Source organism: Scedosporium apiospermum, assembly GCF_000732125.1.
Source record: "Scedosporium apiospermum strain IHEM 14462 chromosome Unknown SEQ_SAPIO_0176, whole genome shotgun sequence".
NCBI classification, from domain to species: domain Eukaryota; kingdom Fungi; phylum Ascomycota; class Sordariomycetes; order Microascales; family Microascaceae; genus Scedosporium; species Scedosporium apiospermum.
Window position 1 is genome coordinate 635758 of NW_015971877.1, and position 14230 is coordinate 649987.

At 51.6% G+C, this 14230-nt stretch overlaps 1 protein-coding gene across 1 annotated transcript; it reads left to right on the top strand.

Moving 5' to 3' along the window:
* Nucleotides 1-10190: 10190 nt before the first annotated feature.
* Nucleotides 10191-14230, top strand: SAPIO_CDS10711 (uncharacterized protein; the record flags this gene model as incomplete). Its single annotated transcript, XM_016784257.1, has 6 exons — nucleotides 10191-10349; nucleotides 10537-10581; nucleotides 10777-11869; nucleotides 11924-13069; nucleotides 13160-13911; nucleotides 13994-14230. 6 exons carry the CDS (start codon nucleotides 10191-10193, stop codon nucleotides 14228-14230), a joined length of 3432 nt encoding a protein of 1143 aa, XP_016638489.1.

The window sequence follows — 14230 nt, forward strand, 5'->3', positions numbered from 1 at the left end:
TCGTTTCAAGGCGTCTCTTGTGGGTGCAAAGTTGTTCTTGGCCAAAGTATGAAGTACAATTGTATGTCCGCGGGAGGGAAATAAAAGTGGATATGATGACTACGCTAATACAATTGTACTTCGCACTTCGCACGCTGATTTGATAGCAGCAGCAATTGAGTTGCAATCTTCGATGTTGGGCTGCGGTTTGATTTGAAGGCCGAAATCCAGTTTGAGCCCTTTGCTACTCCGTAGCGCCCGAAGAAGGCTAGTTTCTCAGACACCGAGTTCTGCCGACTCACGGAGATAAATCGCGACTCGCCAATTACCAGTGGTGATTGTGGATACCAATACCGATTGAGCAATCTTGTTTTCTTTATGATCCAGCGCCATTGATCATTAATTTTGATGCCTTGGATTGATATGTATCCACTGCGGGCTATTGCCCGTCTTCAAGGCGCAACGCTGAGAAGTGATGTGCGCCATAACCTCACTCTCGCCATCGCTGGTGGCTATCCTGGCAGCCTTCATGTGCCCTTCTTTGCCATGCTCTGTGGATTCTACTTGGTATGTATTACTCCACGATGTTAAACTTTTCTATCCGGGAACCCTACATGATTGGATCTGGAGCCCACGGTCAACTAAGCCCTCAACCTTGGGATGCACTTGTACTTGCGGACTTCAACGTGGTCATCGAATGTCAACCACGTTTTCGCTTTTTCCTTCTTCTAGATTAGGGTGGACCTGGTTCCCCAAATCAGCCAAGACGCGTGCCAGACATCAACAACAAAAAAGCCGCGAACAGAGCTGCGGGAATTACGAAGTATTGCATGGGTGGAATCGATCAATACTGGGGTAAACCCGTAATTCGAGTTACATTGCCTAACTAGGGCCTGTTAATCCTGCGAGGTCTGGTAAGGTAGCAACTGATGCGGCGTTGTGAAATGCACTGGCCGCCTGTTGCTGTGTTGGGGCTGGTCATAGACTGGGGGATCAGATGCGTTGTTGGAAAGTCATCACGCACTGTACCCTCCTCTCATCAGAGCAGAAAGGCAAGCTCATGTTATTGTGTTTCACTAGAGAAATGACTTGAGGGGTCCATCAATGACCTCACTTTTTGTATACGAGAGCACGACATATGAGGGTACACTTTTTCGTAGATAAGTGTATGAATTGTGAGCCTTGTCGCGGGGCCATATCGGATAGTTTCCTTCGGTGGAATGGCGGTGGTCGAAGCCAGTCATGAAGAAGCAATATCCGCCTTGATCCGGTGGCAGGTTAGGAGAAGGCCATCGTCGACTGACGAGGTATTATTATGGCTCGGGTCACTCACCAAACCACGGCCGTATATCGGTGGCAGGCGGATCCGGAAGGATTCACCCCCCTCCGAAACTGTTCGCCATCGTGCACGGCAAGATTTGCCTGAGGTCTTTACTCGTCGTTCCTGGCCTTGCACCGGGAAGCCCGAACGGCCGGAGCGTCTGGAGTCTGAAATCGCAACAGGTATTCGAGAAATATCAAGGTTCAATTCAACGCTTTTGGACCTCGAAGCTAGGTACAACTGATAAGGCTTTTTTGGTGTATTGCACAGTATTTGTACTCGGGCTAATTACGGTGTACCCAACCTCATGTTAGCTTCGGGCGGTGGGAAGCACCGGGTCGAGATTTAAATCGCGCAAAAGAGTTTGGGTCCATTCGTCGAGGGACCCATGTTTGCCGCGAGATATTCGCTAGCTTGTTCCATGAGGCTTCAAGCTCCGTTTTAGTCGAAAAGGTACGTTGCGAGGTGGTGGCAAGCTGCCAGCCATTGAGAGCTCTTCGTACCCTTTCCGTGACTGGACGGTGCAGGATTACTTATAGGGCGGCGGCATTTGCGATGGCGGTCGATGACAGTGCAACCAACAATGGAGACCCTGGCCGGGGCCCACAAATCATGACCAAGGCGGGCCAGTTAGCGCAGAACCTGGCTGCGCTTCTCTCATCGTTGCTGCTGCGAGGTCTCCGGAGCTATTAGCCCCTCACTGTTAACTGCTACCGAGATCGCACTGTGATACATACAGGCCCTGTTAACGTCATGTACGAAATCTTAGCGCTGTATCGTATACATTACCCTGTACCCATGGCTAGGTGCACAGTAGCATGTCTACGGCCTGATACATGACGGTGACGTCTTGACCGCCTCAAATTGGTCGCAAGGGCAAGTGCAATAATAATTAGTACCTCAAAGAGAGAGCGAAAAAAAATTCATCTTAGCGATGGACTTATGGTGAGCGGATAAGAATTCTGATGTGAGAGGCAAGGGTCGAAAAAAGCTTTGATCACCTGGCTTCCGCCATGTGCCGTCTTCCGAGTGAGCACGACCACCCTAGTTAGGAAACCAGAGGATCCCTCGCTACCGATTGCTGCCGACGAGTACCACTGTACCGATCGTTCTGAACCTGTATTTTTGTTTTCTATTTCCTTCCCTGGTCGCCTCTTCTTCCTTCTTTTTCCCTTCCTCTTTTTTTCCTTTTTCTTCTTTTGCTCCCCGGTGATCGCCAATCTCAGGAAACCCGTCGTTGTCTCAGTCTCCGCTCTCAATTCGTCTCCCTCAATCCATTGGGTTGCTGTGTCCCTCGCATCGCGAGTATTGAATCCTCTTGCTGTAAGTGCGCGAAGCTTTTGCACCGCCCGTTGCCGTCATCAACGCCGCCCCTCTTTTGCCCAGCCTGCCCCCCCAGAATGCCAAGCTCTCAGCTTGTGCCATCGACGATTTCGCGATTTGCGTCGAACGCCGAGATAGAACGCAACACGGGATGCCTTTTATGTCGTATCTTCATACGACACAGTCGCCATGATTAGGTCTCTTTCCTGGCGAGTGCCTACGCCAGAGCTTCCTGTCCTACCAGACGGGAAACTTTCAATCGCCGGAAGATTGACGCGAACTGGCCGGATCGTCCTTGAAACCAATCATTCTACCACTCTGCATTCGCTCCGGCTTCAATTGGTTCATATGAAGGACTGTTGTCGTCGAAGAAGGAAACCTTGTCTCATTACCTCATAATGCCCACCTCGTCTTGGCACCCCAGCAATGGCAACCCCGATCATGTTCGGACTTTCGTCTGCATCAATTGAGTCGATGGGCATGCAGCCCTAAATCGAGTCGAGCTCATTTCCCCGAAGGCAGCAAATCCGGCAAGCAGCAGTCACGGCGGAAACCCGGGGGCGGCATTTTTTCCCCTTCAATGTCTAGCTTTTGGCGTGGTCACAAAGCACTAACAATTGATGATCTGACTTTTTTCCCTCACAATAGTTAAAAGCCTCGCAAAACTTTTTTCATCCGCCAACCGTCGCAGGACTTTCAACCATCGAAATGGCCGCCATCAACACTGTTGTCGCCCGCGAGGCCTTTGCTCAGCTCGCCAAGCGCAAGAACTTCGCCTCCAGGAACCCTGGTGTTATGTGTGTCAATTCCCAGATATCCCTCAGCCCCACTCCCATACTGTCCCCTTCAACGCAACATGGTCTGGGCTTTGGCATTGGCCAATGCCCTATTTCCTCGGCCAGGATCCAAACCCCCTGTCTACGAGACTTCTTTTTTACGAATTGCTTGATGCTAACGTTGTGTTCCTCCAGCCTCGTGTTCTGCATTGTCTTCATGTAAGTCCGGATATCACATGCTATTGCCCTATCCCACGATGTGGGGGATTGACATTCTAACTCTTGTCTCCAGCGTCGGTGTCGGTTTGTTTGCTCTCTGGCTCCACAAGCTCCTCGCCAGGAGGAAGGCCGCTCGCGCCCACGTCGTAGTATAAAGGCGTTTCCCATGAGCTGAGGCGGGGAGGATGACATGTATGGGTTTCATTGTGGGCTGGAATTGGGGGAAGGGGGTAGGGGGTATGAGGTTAGGGGTGTGTGGAGGGGTTGGAGCATGCGATGCTGGCTATTATAGAGGATGGTAATGTACATATGATGGCGTGCTGAGGGGGACCCCGATCCCGTCCCCGAAGGAGATGAGCAAGGGGCCGCGGATGTGGTCACCAGAGAATCTCGTGGGCGGATCGTGCGATCTTTACCGTATTTTTATAACGGCTTTGTCAGATACCAATTGAATGCAATGGCAATAGCATGTTTCTACTACCACTGAAATCGTGAACTTACTCACTCTCGCTCTCCAGCGTGTTTGACCACGGCTCCCGACGAGGTAGTTACTCTGCATCTTGCCATTGACCAATCACAGTCCACTCCACTCCAAGGCTGACATTCTCGACAATGTCTTTTGGCACCAGGTACGACCACCGAATGTATGGTTTAGAAAATGCCTGAAAAAAAAATATTGATTAGCTTCGTCCTCATGGGCTTCGCGGTAGAGTCCATGAGAAGGTGATGAGAAACCAATTGGGTCCCAGAATCTGTCCTGGGGGCCCTCCCGACTGCTGCTCTAAACTGCACTATCAAACTACACGATGGTGCAAAACCGAGTGATTGACAGCTGTCGCCCTTAGCCTGCATGCTAGTTTACATAGTTCACATACGTGTCGATCCGAGTTTGATACATGGAGAGAGTCTGGATTTCGAAAAGATGGTTCTCTAGACATGCACCGCGGGAGCTAGGCATGCTATGCGGGAACCACATAGCCACAGCCTACAATCCGGGGATGCTGCTAACGAGGTCTTCAGCACTTGTGACCCAGTTCCCACAACCCGTCTCCTAAAAGTTCGCTGAAGTCGCGATGTGAGCTAAACTTGGACGTCGACATGGAGCATACATCTACGTTGCAGTGTAAATGCGGCTCACACAGACTTCAATGTTGTTGGTTACTAGTCGGGTTGATGGATGGTCCCCTTACTCCGTGAAAACCCTCAGTCCCCACAGGGCTGGGAGGGATGGGTTGGCTTCTGCCATTCGCACAAGCATGGAAACATCTCTCGAATAGTGTCTGGTCCTGCATTTTCGTCCGGAAGAGGTAAAAATTCCCCACATTGCACTGCATCGCAGTTTGTAGGGTCAAAGAAATATCTCACCAAGCTGGGGTTATCTCCTCAACCCCGTCTGCGTACTTTTCGTCCGAGGCACAGCTTTCGAATAATATAACGCGAGAAGCTCCTTCCTCCTAGCCGGATGTGACGGCCCCGGAACTTCCGCGACCACAAACCTTCGAGGTGGAGACGAACAGGGTATATCTTTGGGGAATGCCTGATCAGGAGATGAGGTATTAATCGCCTGGCGCTACACTAGTCTAGGGACTGGGGAGAGTGTAACAAGGTCAACATGGCGGGGTGAAACCCCAAGTCGAGAGAGGCAGGTAGGCCTGGAGGCGGGGAGGGCTGAGAGGGGGATTGGGCGAGAAGAAGAGGAAGGATACGATCTTAGCGAGCGTAACGCAAGTAGAGTTTGCGAGCGGAATAGATAATGAATGCGATGGTAGAATTTGACTTCGCAAGGACAATGGAAAACTCTCAAATGCGCCTATCAGGATCCCATCTTGAGATCAAATCCGACTCGACAGCAGCGGAAAAACCGGTTCGCCAGCCCAAAGACGGAGCTGTACCTTAATGGACGAAATTGTGGCAAACGTTTTCCAACACAAGCAACACGGTCGGTTAGCTCAGTTGGTTAGAGCGTGGTACTAATAAGCTATCCGGCTTATCATAGTAAATGCCAAGGTCATGAGTTCGACCCTCATACTGACCATCGACTTCTTTTTTGCCCCTTCCTAGTAACCCCCTCTTTGTGTCGTGTTTCTGCACTGCAGCTTGTCTTGTTCCTTTTAGGGGAGGTTGAGTGAGTGTTTTGGGATGTTTCCTGCTTATTCTCATGTTCCGTCTTTGAGAATTTTTCGTCCTTTCGTTCTTGTGGTAATGCTGCAGACACTGGAATTAGCAATCTTTCTTCGGTTGTGTTGTGTGGTGACGTAGTTCATTTTGGGGGTGGCAGAAGCCTTTATGCACGATAGAAGCCTCGCTGCATGCCAAGCAGCTTCCAATTACGGCTATCGCGTCCAACACGAGGTCCAGGAGCTGACCGCAGTCTCAAGTTTAGGAGGATTTTTAGTTCAGTGGGCAGATGGAGTGCTAGACATCTCAATTTGATTGGGGCTTCCAGTCACATCTTCCCATTGTCCCCTCCTCCTTCTAGGCCAAGAAGTGGGCTGGGCAGGCCAAGAGAACGCTAAACCCGGGTTTCCAATGTGGCCCCTCCTCCAAGTGCAAGGAGAAGCGAAAGGGGACCGTGACTACAGTAAAGACTAGACGCAGGACAGGAAGGGACGGAAAGAGTCCAGCGTCTCATGTATTGCATCGTAACCATTCCGGAAACAAGATGCTTCGTTTGATGGCGGGCTCGCTGGCAGGTGCGGTTTTAAGAGGCTAATACTGCACCTCATGGCTGGTCGTTGAGTTTGGGAAGGACGGAACGGTGTTGGAGCCTGCGGAGGATCTGCGGTGATCGGCGATATGGGAAGAATCAGCCGGGGGGAAAACGGCGCGGGGGGTCAGACAGACGGATACTGAGAGACAATAGTGCCTACGACATCTGTGGAAGAGAGGGGAAGCCTGGTTATTTGAAACTGGTGGGATCTGGACTCTCCTGTTTGGGCGCCTTCAATTGATGAATCGATCCCTCTTGACAGTGAAGTAATAGAAGTGGGAAGCTGTGGTTTAAACCCGATCCATCGTGGAGCAATGCTGCGCGTACGAAGTACAAAACGACAATTCAACAGGAGCCGATGAGAGCAAGGGGCTCATGTCAAAGGAACCGGGGGCTGATCCGAAGGAATACCCTTGGGCTATTCCAGGTTCAGTGTAACTGAATACCCACCAATGATGGGAAGGATGTTGGGAGCAGACGACTTAGTGTAGTGCAGATGAGTGTGATACTAGCACGATGAATTGATGACAGGTGGGAGTGCCGCCTCGACAATCCTGCGAATTAGCCTTTGGCCAGCTATTCCGAACTCCCGTGGCTCATCCCCTCCCCTGAATGCTTGATCATACGAAAGGACGGGTTCAATAAATGTAGGCTACCATTGGGCAAGGATCGGATGAACTAAAACTAGGAGGGACGCGTAGTTCGGGAAAGCTGAATGTGGGGTGTAAGTGACGTGTTTATTTTATTAGAGCTTCCAACGGTTGGTGAGCTAGTGCGAGTGCGAGGGAAAACAGAATGGCCTCGGTCTGCCCTGACGATCTTGGGTTGTATTAAGGGGCACCGAGTGCTCAATTATTCCGTAAGGGGAAGACAGAAGTAAACTACGTAGCTTTAAGATTTCCGCGGTCTCCAGACTGAGAGTTGGTGATGTTGCACCAGATGTTGATGTGGAAGGTGCATCGGGCCTTTTGCCTTCCCGACATGTCCTCGACGCCATCCTTCTCGAGCTATCTCCGTGCCAAGCCTTGATGAGCGCTGCAACGTTTTAGCGTCGCTCAGCCTGGTCTAGACCCTGCCGACAATTTGGGCCTTGGTTTTAATAAACACCGACAGGTTCATCCTATTAATATATCAACATATGATTATCTGTTCGCTAGCGCATGTGGCTCAGAGAAGAAGCCCCCGCCAGGCCACGATCAACGCTCAACTTGACAGAGCATTACGAGTACATTCGCAGCACGGAGACGGGATGTGAATGCCGAACGCCTGGACTCAGTTCGGTCCATTTCCGACTTGCATTTGGCGGGGAATAATCAACATCTCCTCTTGATGATCGTTCGAGAGTTGACACCGTTGGGGCTATCTAGAACGGGAAATTGAGTCCAATTCAGCAAAGGATCATCCGGAGGTCTCAATATCCCACCGAACGATGTCTTGCATTGCTGCCACCTTGGCCCAGCCCTGAAAGGCAGCTCAACCTCAAACACTACTTCATTTTTCTTCCCAGAGAATGTACTAGTGTGTTTTGAAAGAAGCAACACCTGCTCTGCTCTACGTCTATGAGTAGGTTAAGACAGGCCCAGAACCAATGATAGAGTTCATGGATGATGATCTCTGAAATAGGGACGACAGAGAACAGAGAGAATAGGCAAACAGATGGGGGACTGGCTGCGGCTGGCTGCGCCAACGGATCTACCCATCAAATTGTTGGATTGCCTTCGCATCCTGTCAGACTGACAGGATCCCAACGTAGTTGATGGAGGAGGGCTCCTTCTCGGCATAATCAAGCAAGAGAGGAGGATGGGGAAAAGAAGCAGGGTAGCCTCGCTCTTCCCGTATTTCCGTCCTTCCCGTGTTGTCCATGGTTTTGTTGGCGCCGGTACCCCGAGAGGTAAGGGATAAGCACGCGAAAGGAAGGCGGCCTCTTCAATCTTGATGTAATGTCGCAACGAAGCTGTAAGATTACTTGCTTGGACGAGGAGTTTCTCTCTTTGGGTTCTGCCTTTTTTTTTTTTTTTTTTTTTTTTTTTTTTTTCCCAATCCCCCAACATTGAATTATAATTAGAGCATGGATCCAGGGTGGTAGGGAGCCTAGACCATCCTGGTTTCAACTTAACCTGACCGGCGGGCTTCTTCCCATCGGATTTATTACTGCCCTTGGACCCAACCCGGCGAGGTTGCTGACCTCCCTTCCCAAGTCTTTTCTTCTCTTCAATGTTGTCTCTTTGGCGACCGGGGGATACACTTCGTACTCTCGATTCCAAGTGCATGTGAAAGGCTTGTCATGATTGAAACTATCTGAAAGCGGAAATTCGGTGCCTGGCCAAGACAGATAGTCCAAGCTTATTATTTCTTGGGATTTTTTGAACGTTCAGTCTCAACTGAGGGCTGCCTTCAGCTATTACTCTCTTGGCATTGCAATCTCTCCCAGGTATTATTAGCTCCTAGAGAGACCACTCCGAAGCTCGAAACACGGCACACACGACAAGACGGGGACATTCTTGCAAACCCCGACCGAGTTCGACAGACGAGCGCCGCCCTCCGCGGACATAGCACCGGATTTTACTCTTCCTGCAGGAAGAACGTTGACATCAATTCTTCACGTCGCACCACACCCCTTTTTTTTTTCGTTCAGCTGTTGTACCGCCCTAAAATAATACCTGCACACACGAAGTCCGTCAAGCATGCTATGTAGGCTTGGCGCATAGCTCACGGCACTAACGGCATTTGCTAGCAACTATCACTCGAGCGAAGGCCCCTTGGCCAAAATTCTCAAGGGTAGTTTGTGGGGGGAAAGAGAGCGAAACCACCGTGCTTGTACCTCGGACAAGTACAGACGAAGTCTTCGAGATCAAAATACTTTTAAAATAAAGGGACGAACCCTCAACGGGTCACCAGCGCGAGCGAGAACGAGAGACAACGAGAGCGGCTAGCGATTGACGAGGAGAGCAACTGAATCACTGCTTTCAGCTACTTAATGGGAAAGAAAGGCAGGATATTGGGAACGACCCGAGGCTGATTTCTAGGGAAAATTGGGCCGTCAATTCACGTCCACTTTTCAAGGGAGAACCGCATCCTTGCATATCCAACTCCACCGAATCGAGAGATCCGCCAGCCCGATTTTCCGTTTCACTACTCGATTGCTGCGTTCCCGCGGAGCAGGTGACACTTGGACTTTATTGAGGAGTGATCAAACCTCGAGACTTGGGTCGATCCTTCGCAGAGCAGATCAAAACCCTTTCCAAGTCTAGAGTTGGGACAATAGTAACACGCCAGTGGTATGAGCTGGTCAGGACTGGCCCATTCCTTTTTCGACGACCGATTCTTTTATTTTTCATTCTTTATTCTCAGCTTTTTCCCAGTTCCGATCGATTCTTCCCTGCGGTTCTTAAAACCCGTTCATTTTGCGCGGCTGTGTGCGTAGCATCTGCAGCTGGACCCTGGACACCACTTGATTTTGCATTGGTTTGGCTGCTGCTGCCGCTCATTTTTCCTTGTTCACAAATACGTCACCACCAGTCAGATCGAAGTCATCGACACACTACATACAAAGTGCAGCCCTATCGACATACGAAGTACCAAGACCAGACCACAACTGACCCCCTCCTCTGGGCACCTGGCACCCTCTGACTTGGCAGTGCTGTGGGCGCCCTCAATCCTTCCACTTTCTTATGCCATTCCTTGGTGCACACTACAACGCGCCCTCCATCATCAATCCGCCCAATCCGTCTTTGCCTCAGCCCTCCTACAGGGCCACAGTGTACGCAATCCACCCCGCTCAGGGGGTTCCGTTCCGCCTGCGTGTCGGGCGTCACGTTGATAAACTGGGCCTGTCCCCCTCGTCTCTCCCCTTTCCTTCGCCATGGTACGAATAATACCATCTCGCTTGAAGTCATCCAGCTCCATCACCAGCTCTGCGTCCAACAACGGCCGAAGCAACAGTCCGCCCAAGAATAGAGACAAAGACACCATGAATTCGACTCGCGATAATGGCTTGGCTCTCAGGGTTTCCATCCTTAAGGTACGCCGTAGCTTTCCTCCTCAAACCCAAACCCCATTGCCACCGAGGGGGGAGCTACCCACCATGCCCACACCCACCCACATGCTACCCCTCCATCTCCGACCTCGTATCGCGACACTGTTCAGCAACCTCCAGTGGTTGTTTGCGCATATTCGTTGAAACTGACCTGGGCTTTGAAATTGTCTAGGGCCGCAACCTCGCTGCCAAAGATCGATCTGGCACTTCCGATCCGGTACGTCGATGCTTTGGTTCTTTCTGGGGGAGATTCCAATTCAATTCCAATGCAGCGATGCATTCGATGCCCGAGTTCACTGAATCCCCTTGATAGCAAAATCTATTTACACATTTCCTTCGCGGATGCATGCTCCAGGATGGTTGAGTCGCGACTGGTCGAATACCTAGCTAACTTACTGCCTCATGATTCTAGTATCTAGTCTTGATCATTGGCGATGCCAAAGCAATTACGCATTCAGTTCCCAAGACCTTGAACCCAGAATGGAACGTGATCGAAGACCTGCCCGTCAACTCGGTTCAGAGCTTGCTCCTTGATGTCATATGCTGGGATAAGGATCGCTTTGGAAAGGACTATATGGGCGAATTCGACCTCGCCCTCGAGGATATATTCGCCAATGGCGAGCCGGTTCAAGAGCCAAAGTGGTACCCGCTGCGAAGCAAGAAACCTGGCAAGAAAACTAGCATTGTCTCCGGCGAGGTACAGCTCCAGTTCACTCTTCACGACACCTCGAACCCCAACGCTACCCCTCAGCAAATCTTCGACAAGTTCAACGCTCTTGTCAAGACCGTCCCCGAAAGCGCATCGCGGAATATCACGCCGGCCATGACTCCGAGCCACGGGAAGAGTAGAAGCCCGAAACTGGGCCCGACTTCTACGCTACTTGCACCGACTCCCAACACCGTTCCAGGAGAGGGGCTTGACACTACACTGTCAGATCTTGACGACGATGAGGACGACGAGGACGAGGACTACGACATTGACGTGAGCGATGAGATTCTCGAGGAGGATGCGACAAAGCCTGAGGCTATCGAGCGGAGAAAGCGCCGCCTACGCATCAAGAGACTAAAGAGGAAGAGGAAGGAGAACGCCTACGAATTCAGTGGTGATTCCGATGTATTGGGCATCATATTCCTAGAAATTTGCAGTATTACGGACCTGCCGCCGGAATCCAACCTCACTCGGACAAGCTTCGATATGGATCCTTTCGTAGTTGCCTCGCTAGGCAAGAAGACCTACCGAACTCGACGAGTCCGCCACAACTTAAACCCCGTGTTCAACGAGAAGTTGCTTTTCCAGGTTGTATCTCACGAGCAGCAGTACTCCTTCGCTTTCACCGTCATCGACCACGACAAGTATTCCGGCAACGATTTCATCGCCTCGTGCAACCTTCCAGTCAAGGATCTGATCGACAAGGCCCCCAAGGCCAATCCGGAGACAGGCCTCTATGACTTGCGAGATCCACCGGAATACGAGCAACCTAAGCGCCAGCGATTCAGGAAGCTCGGTTTGTCACGGTCCTCATCGACGCAGAGCCTAAGCAAGCTGATCAAACAATCAGGATCTAAGATACCCTCTGATACCGCTCCTGCGGCCTCTGTCGCGCCATCGGCTACGTCGAACTCAGCAGCGCCGTCGGCGCAACCTGTTGTAGTCGCGTCGGGTGATACCCTTGCCGTCCCAGCTCCGCCTGGCGAAGGCCCAGAATCGCCACCCACCGAACCAGAGACTCAAGACTTCTACGAGTTCTCCTTGCCGTTGAAGATGAAGAATCTTGAAAAGTGGGAAGACAAGCACAGCCCAGTTTTGAATCTGCGTGCGAAATACATGCCTTACCCTGCCTTGCGACAACAATTCTGGAGAGCTATGATCAAGCAATATGACGCAGATGAGAGTGGCCAGATCAGCAAAGTCGAGCTAACTACTATGCTTGATACGCTCGGATCGACCCTCCGCGAGTCTACCATCGACAGCTTTTTCCAGCGCTTCCCTCACCGGATCAACGGAGGCGAGGAGCAGGACCTGACGGTAGATGAGGTCGTCATCTGTCTCGAGGAGCAGTTGTTGGCCAAGAGCAACAAGCAACCATCCCTGGGTGACCGCGTGAAGGACCGCGTGAAGGGCATTGTTGCCCCTCCGAGCGGCGAAAGTGACGGTTCGACGGCGTCTAGCGAATCGTCTGCCACCACACCACCCGGCACCGTAGGACCGGTAGAACCGGCGGCACGACCACCTATACTTCACCAGGATTCAAGCGCGTCATCAACTATTGTAGTACCGGAGCTAATTGCCCCAGGTGAAGAAGGCGACTTCCCCTCCAAGGACGAGCTGGTCGAAGACCGTGGCGAGGAACACGTCGTTGAAATACGAGAATGCCCCATCTGCCACCAGCCGCGTCTCAATAAGCGGAAGGATGCAGACATCATCACTCACATTGCCACTTGCGCCAGTCAGGACTGGAGACAGGTGAACAAATTGATGATGGGTGGATTCGTCACGGCTAGCCAAGCGCAGCGGAAGTGGTACTCCAAAGTTATTACCAAGATCTCGTATGGAGGTTACAAGCTTGGCGCCAACTCGGCCAACATCCTGGTCCAGGACCGAATTACTGGTCAGATCAATGAGGAGAAGATGAGCGTTTACGTGAGGCTCGGTATCCGGTTGCTGTACAAGGGCCTGAAGTCCAATAGCATGGAGAAGAAGCAGAGTAAGTTCTCTCCCAAACCCGGGACACACTGCCTTTCTCCCACCTCCCCATCGCCGCGTATAATGTTACTAATGATCCCGTTCCCCACAGTTCGTAAACTCCTCAAGAGCATGAGTATCAAGCAAGGGAAGAAATACGACGATCCCGCGTCGAAATCCCAGATTATTCCCTTTGTTGAGTTCCACAACCTCGACCTGTCCGAGGTGCTCTTGCCACTCGAAGAGTTTAAGAATTTCAATGAATTCTTCTACCGCGCCCTGAAGCCCGGTGCTCGCCCATGCTCCGCCCCCAACAACCCGCGCATCATCGTATCGCCCGCCGATTGTCGCAGCGTAGTCTTTAACAGGGTTGATCAGGCGACGAAGGTCTGGATCAAGGGACGAGAGTTCTCGGTCAAGCGGCTCCTCGGCGAGGCGTACGGCCACGAAGCTAAGCGCTACGAGAATGGTGCTCTAGGTATCTTTAGGCTAGCCCCACAGGATTACCACAGATTCCATATCCCTGTCGATGGCGTCATGGGTAAGCCGGAGCTCATCGCAGGAGAGTACTACACCGTCAACCCGATGGCTATCCGATCCGCGTTGGACGTCTACGGCGAGAACGTCCGTGTGCTGGTGCCCATCGACAGCGTTGAGCATGGCCGTGTCATGGTCATTTGCGTAGGTGCCATGATGGTCGGCAGCACCGTGATCACGCGCAACGAAGGAGACAATGTCAAGCGAGCGGAGGAGCTTGGCTACTTTAAGTTTGGCGGATCGACCATCGTGCTGCTCTTCGAAGAGGGCAAGATGAGGTTTGATGACGACATGGTGGACAATTCGAACACTGCTTTGGAGACGCTGGTGAGTACTCATCTATCTACCTATAAATAGGCTTCTGTTTCTTATTATGGTGAGTTGTTCTATTTTGCTAACTTGGTGCTAGGTCCGAGCGGGAATGTCCATTGGCCACTCGCCCAATGAATCCCAGTGGAAGCCGGATATGCGCAAGGACGAGAAGGACGTAACGGAAGCGGAGAAGGCTGAGGCCAAGAGGAGGATTCAGGGTTCGTCCTCTCCCCCAGAAACCCCTGAGGCGAGTGGTGACGATAAGGCTCCGCGGCTTGGCGCGCCGCAGGATGGTGTTGGCGAGCTAGGTGATGGCAAGGGAAACTTGTCGTAA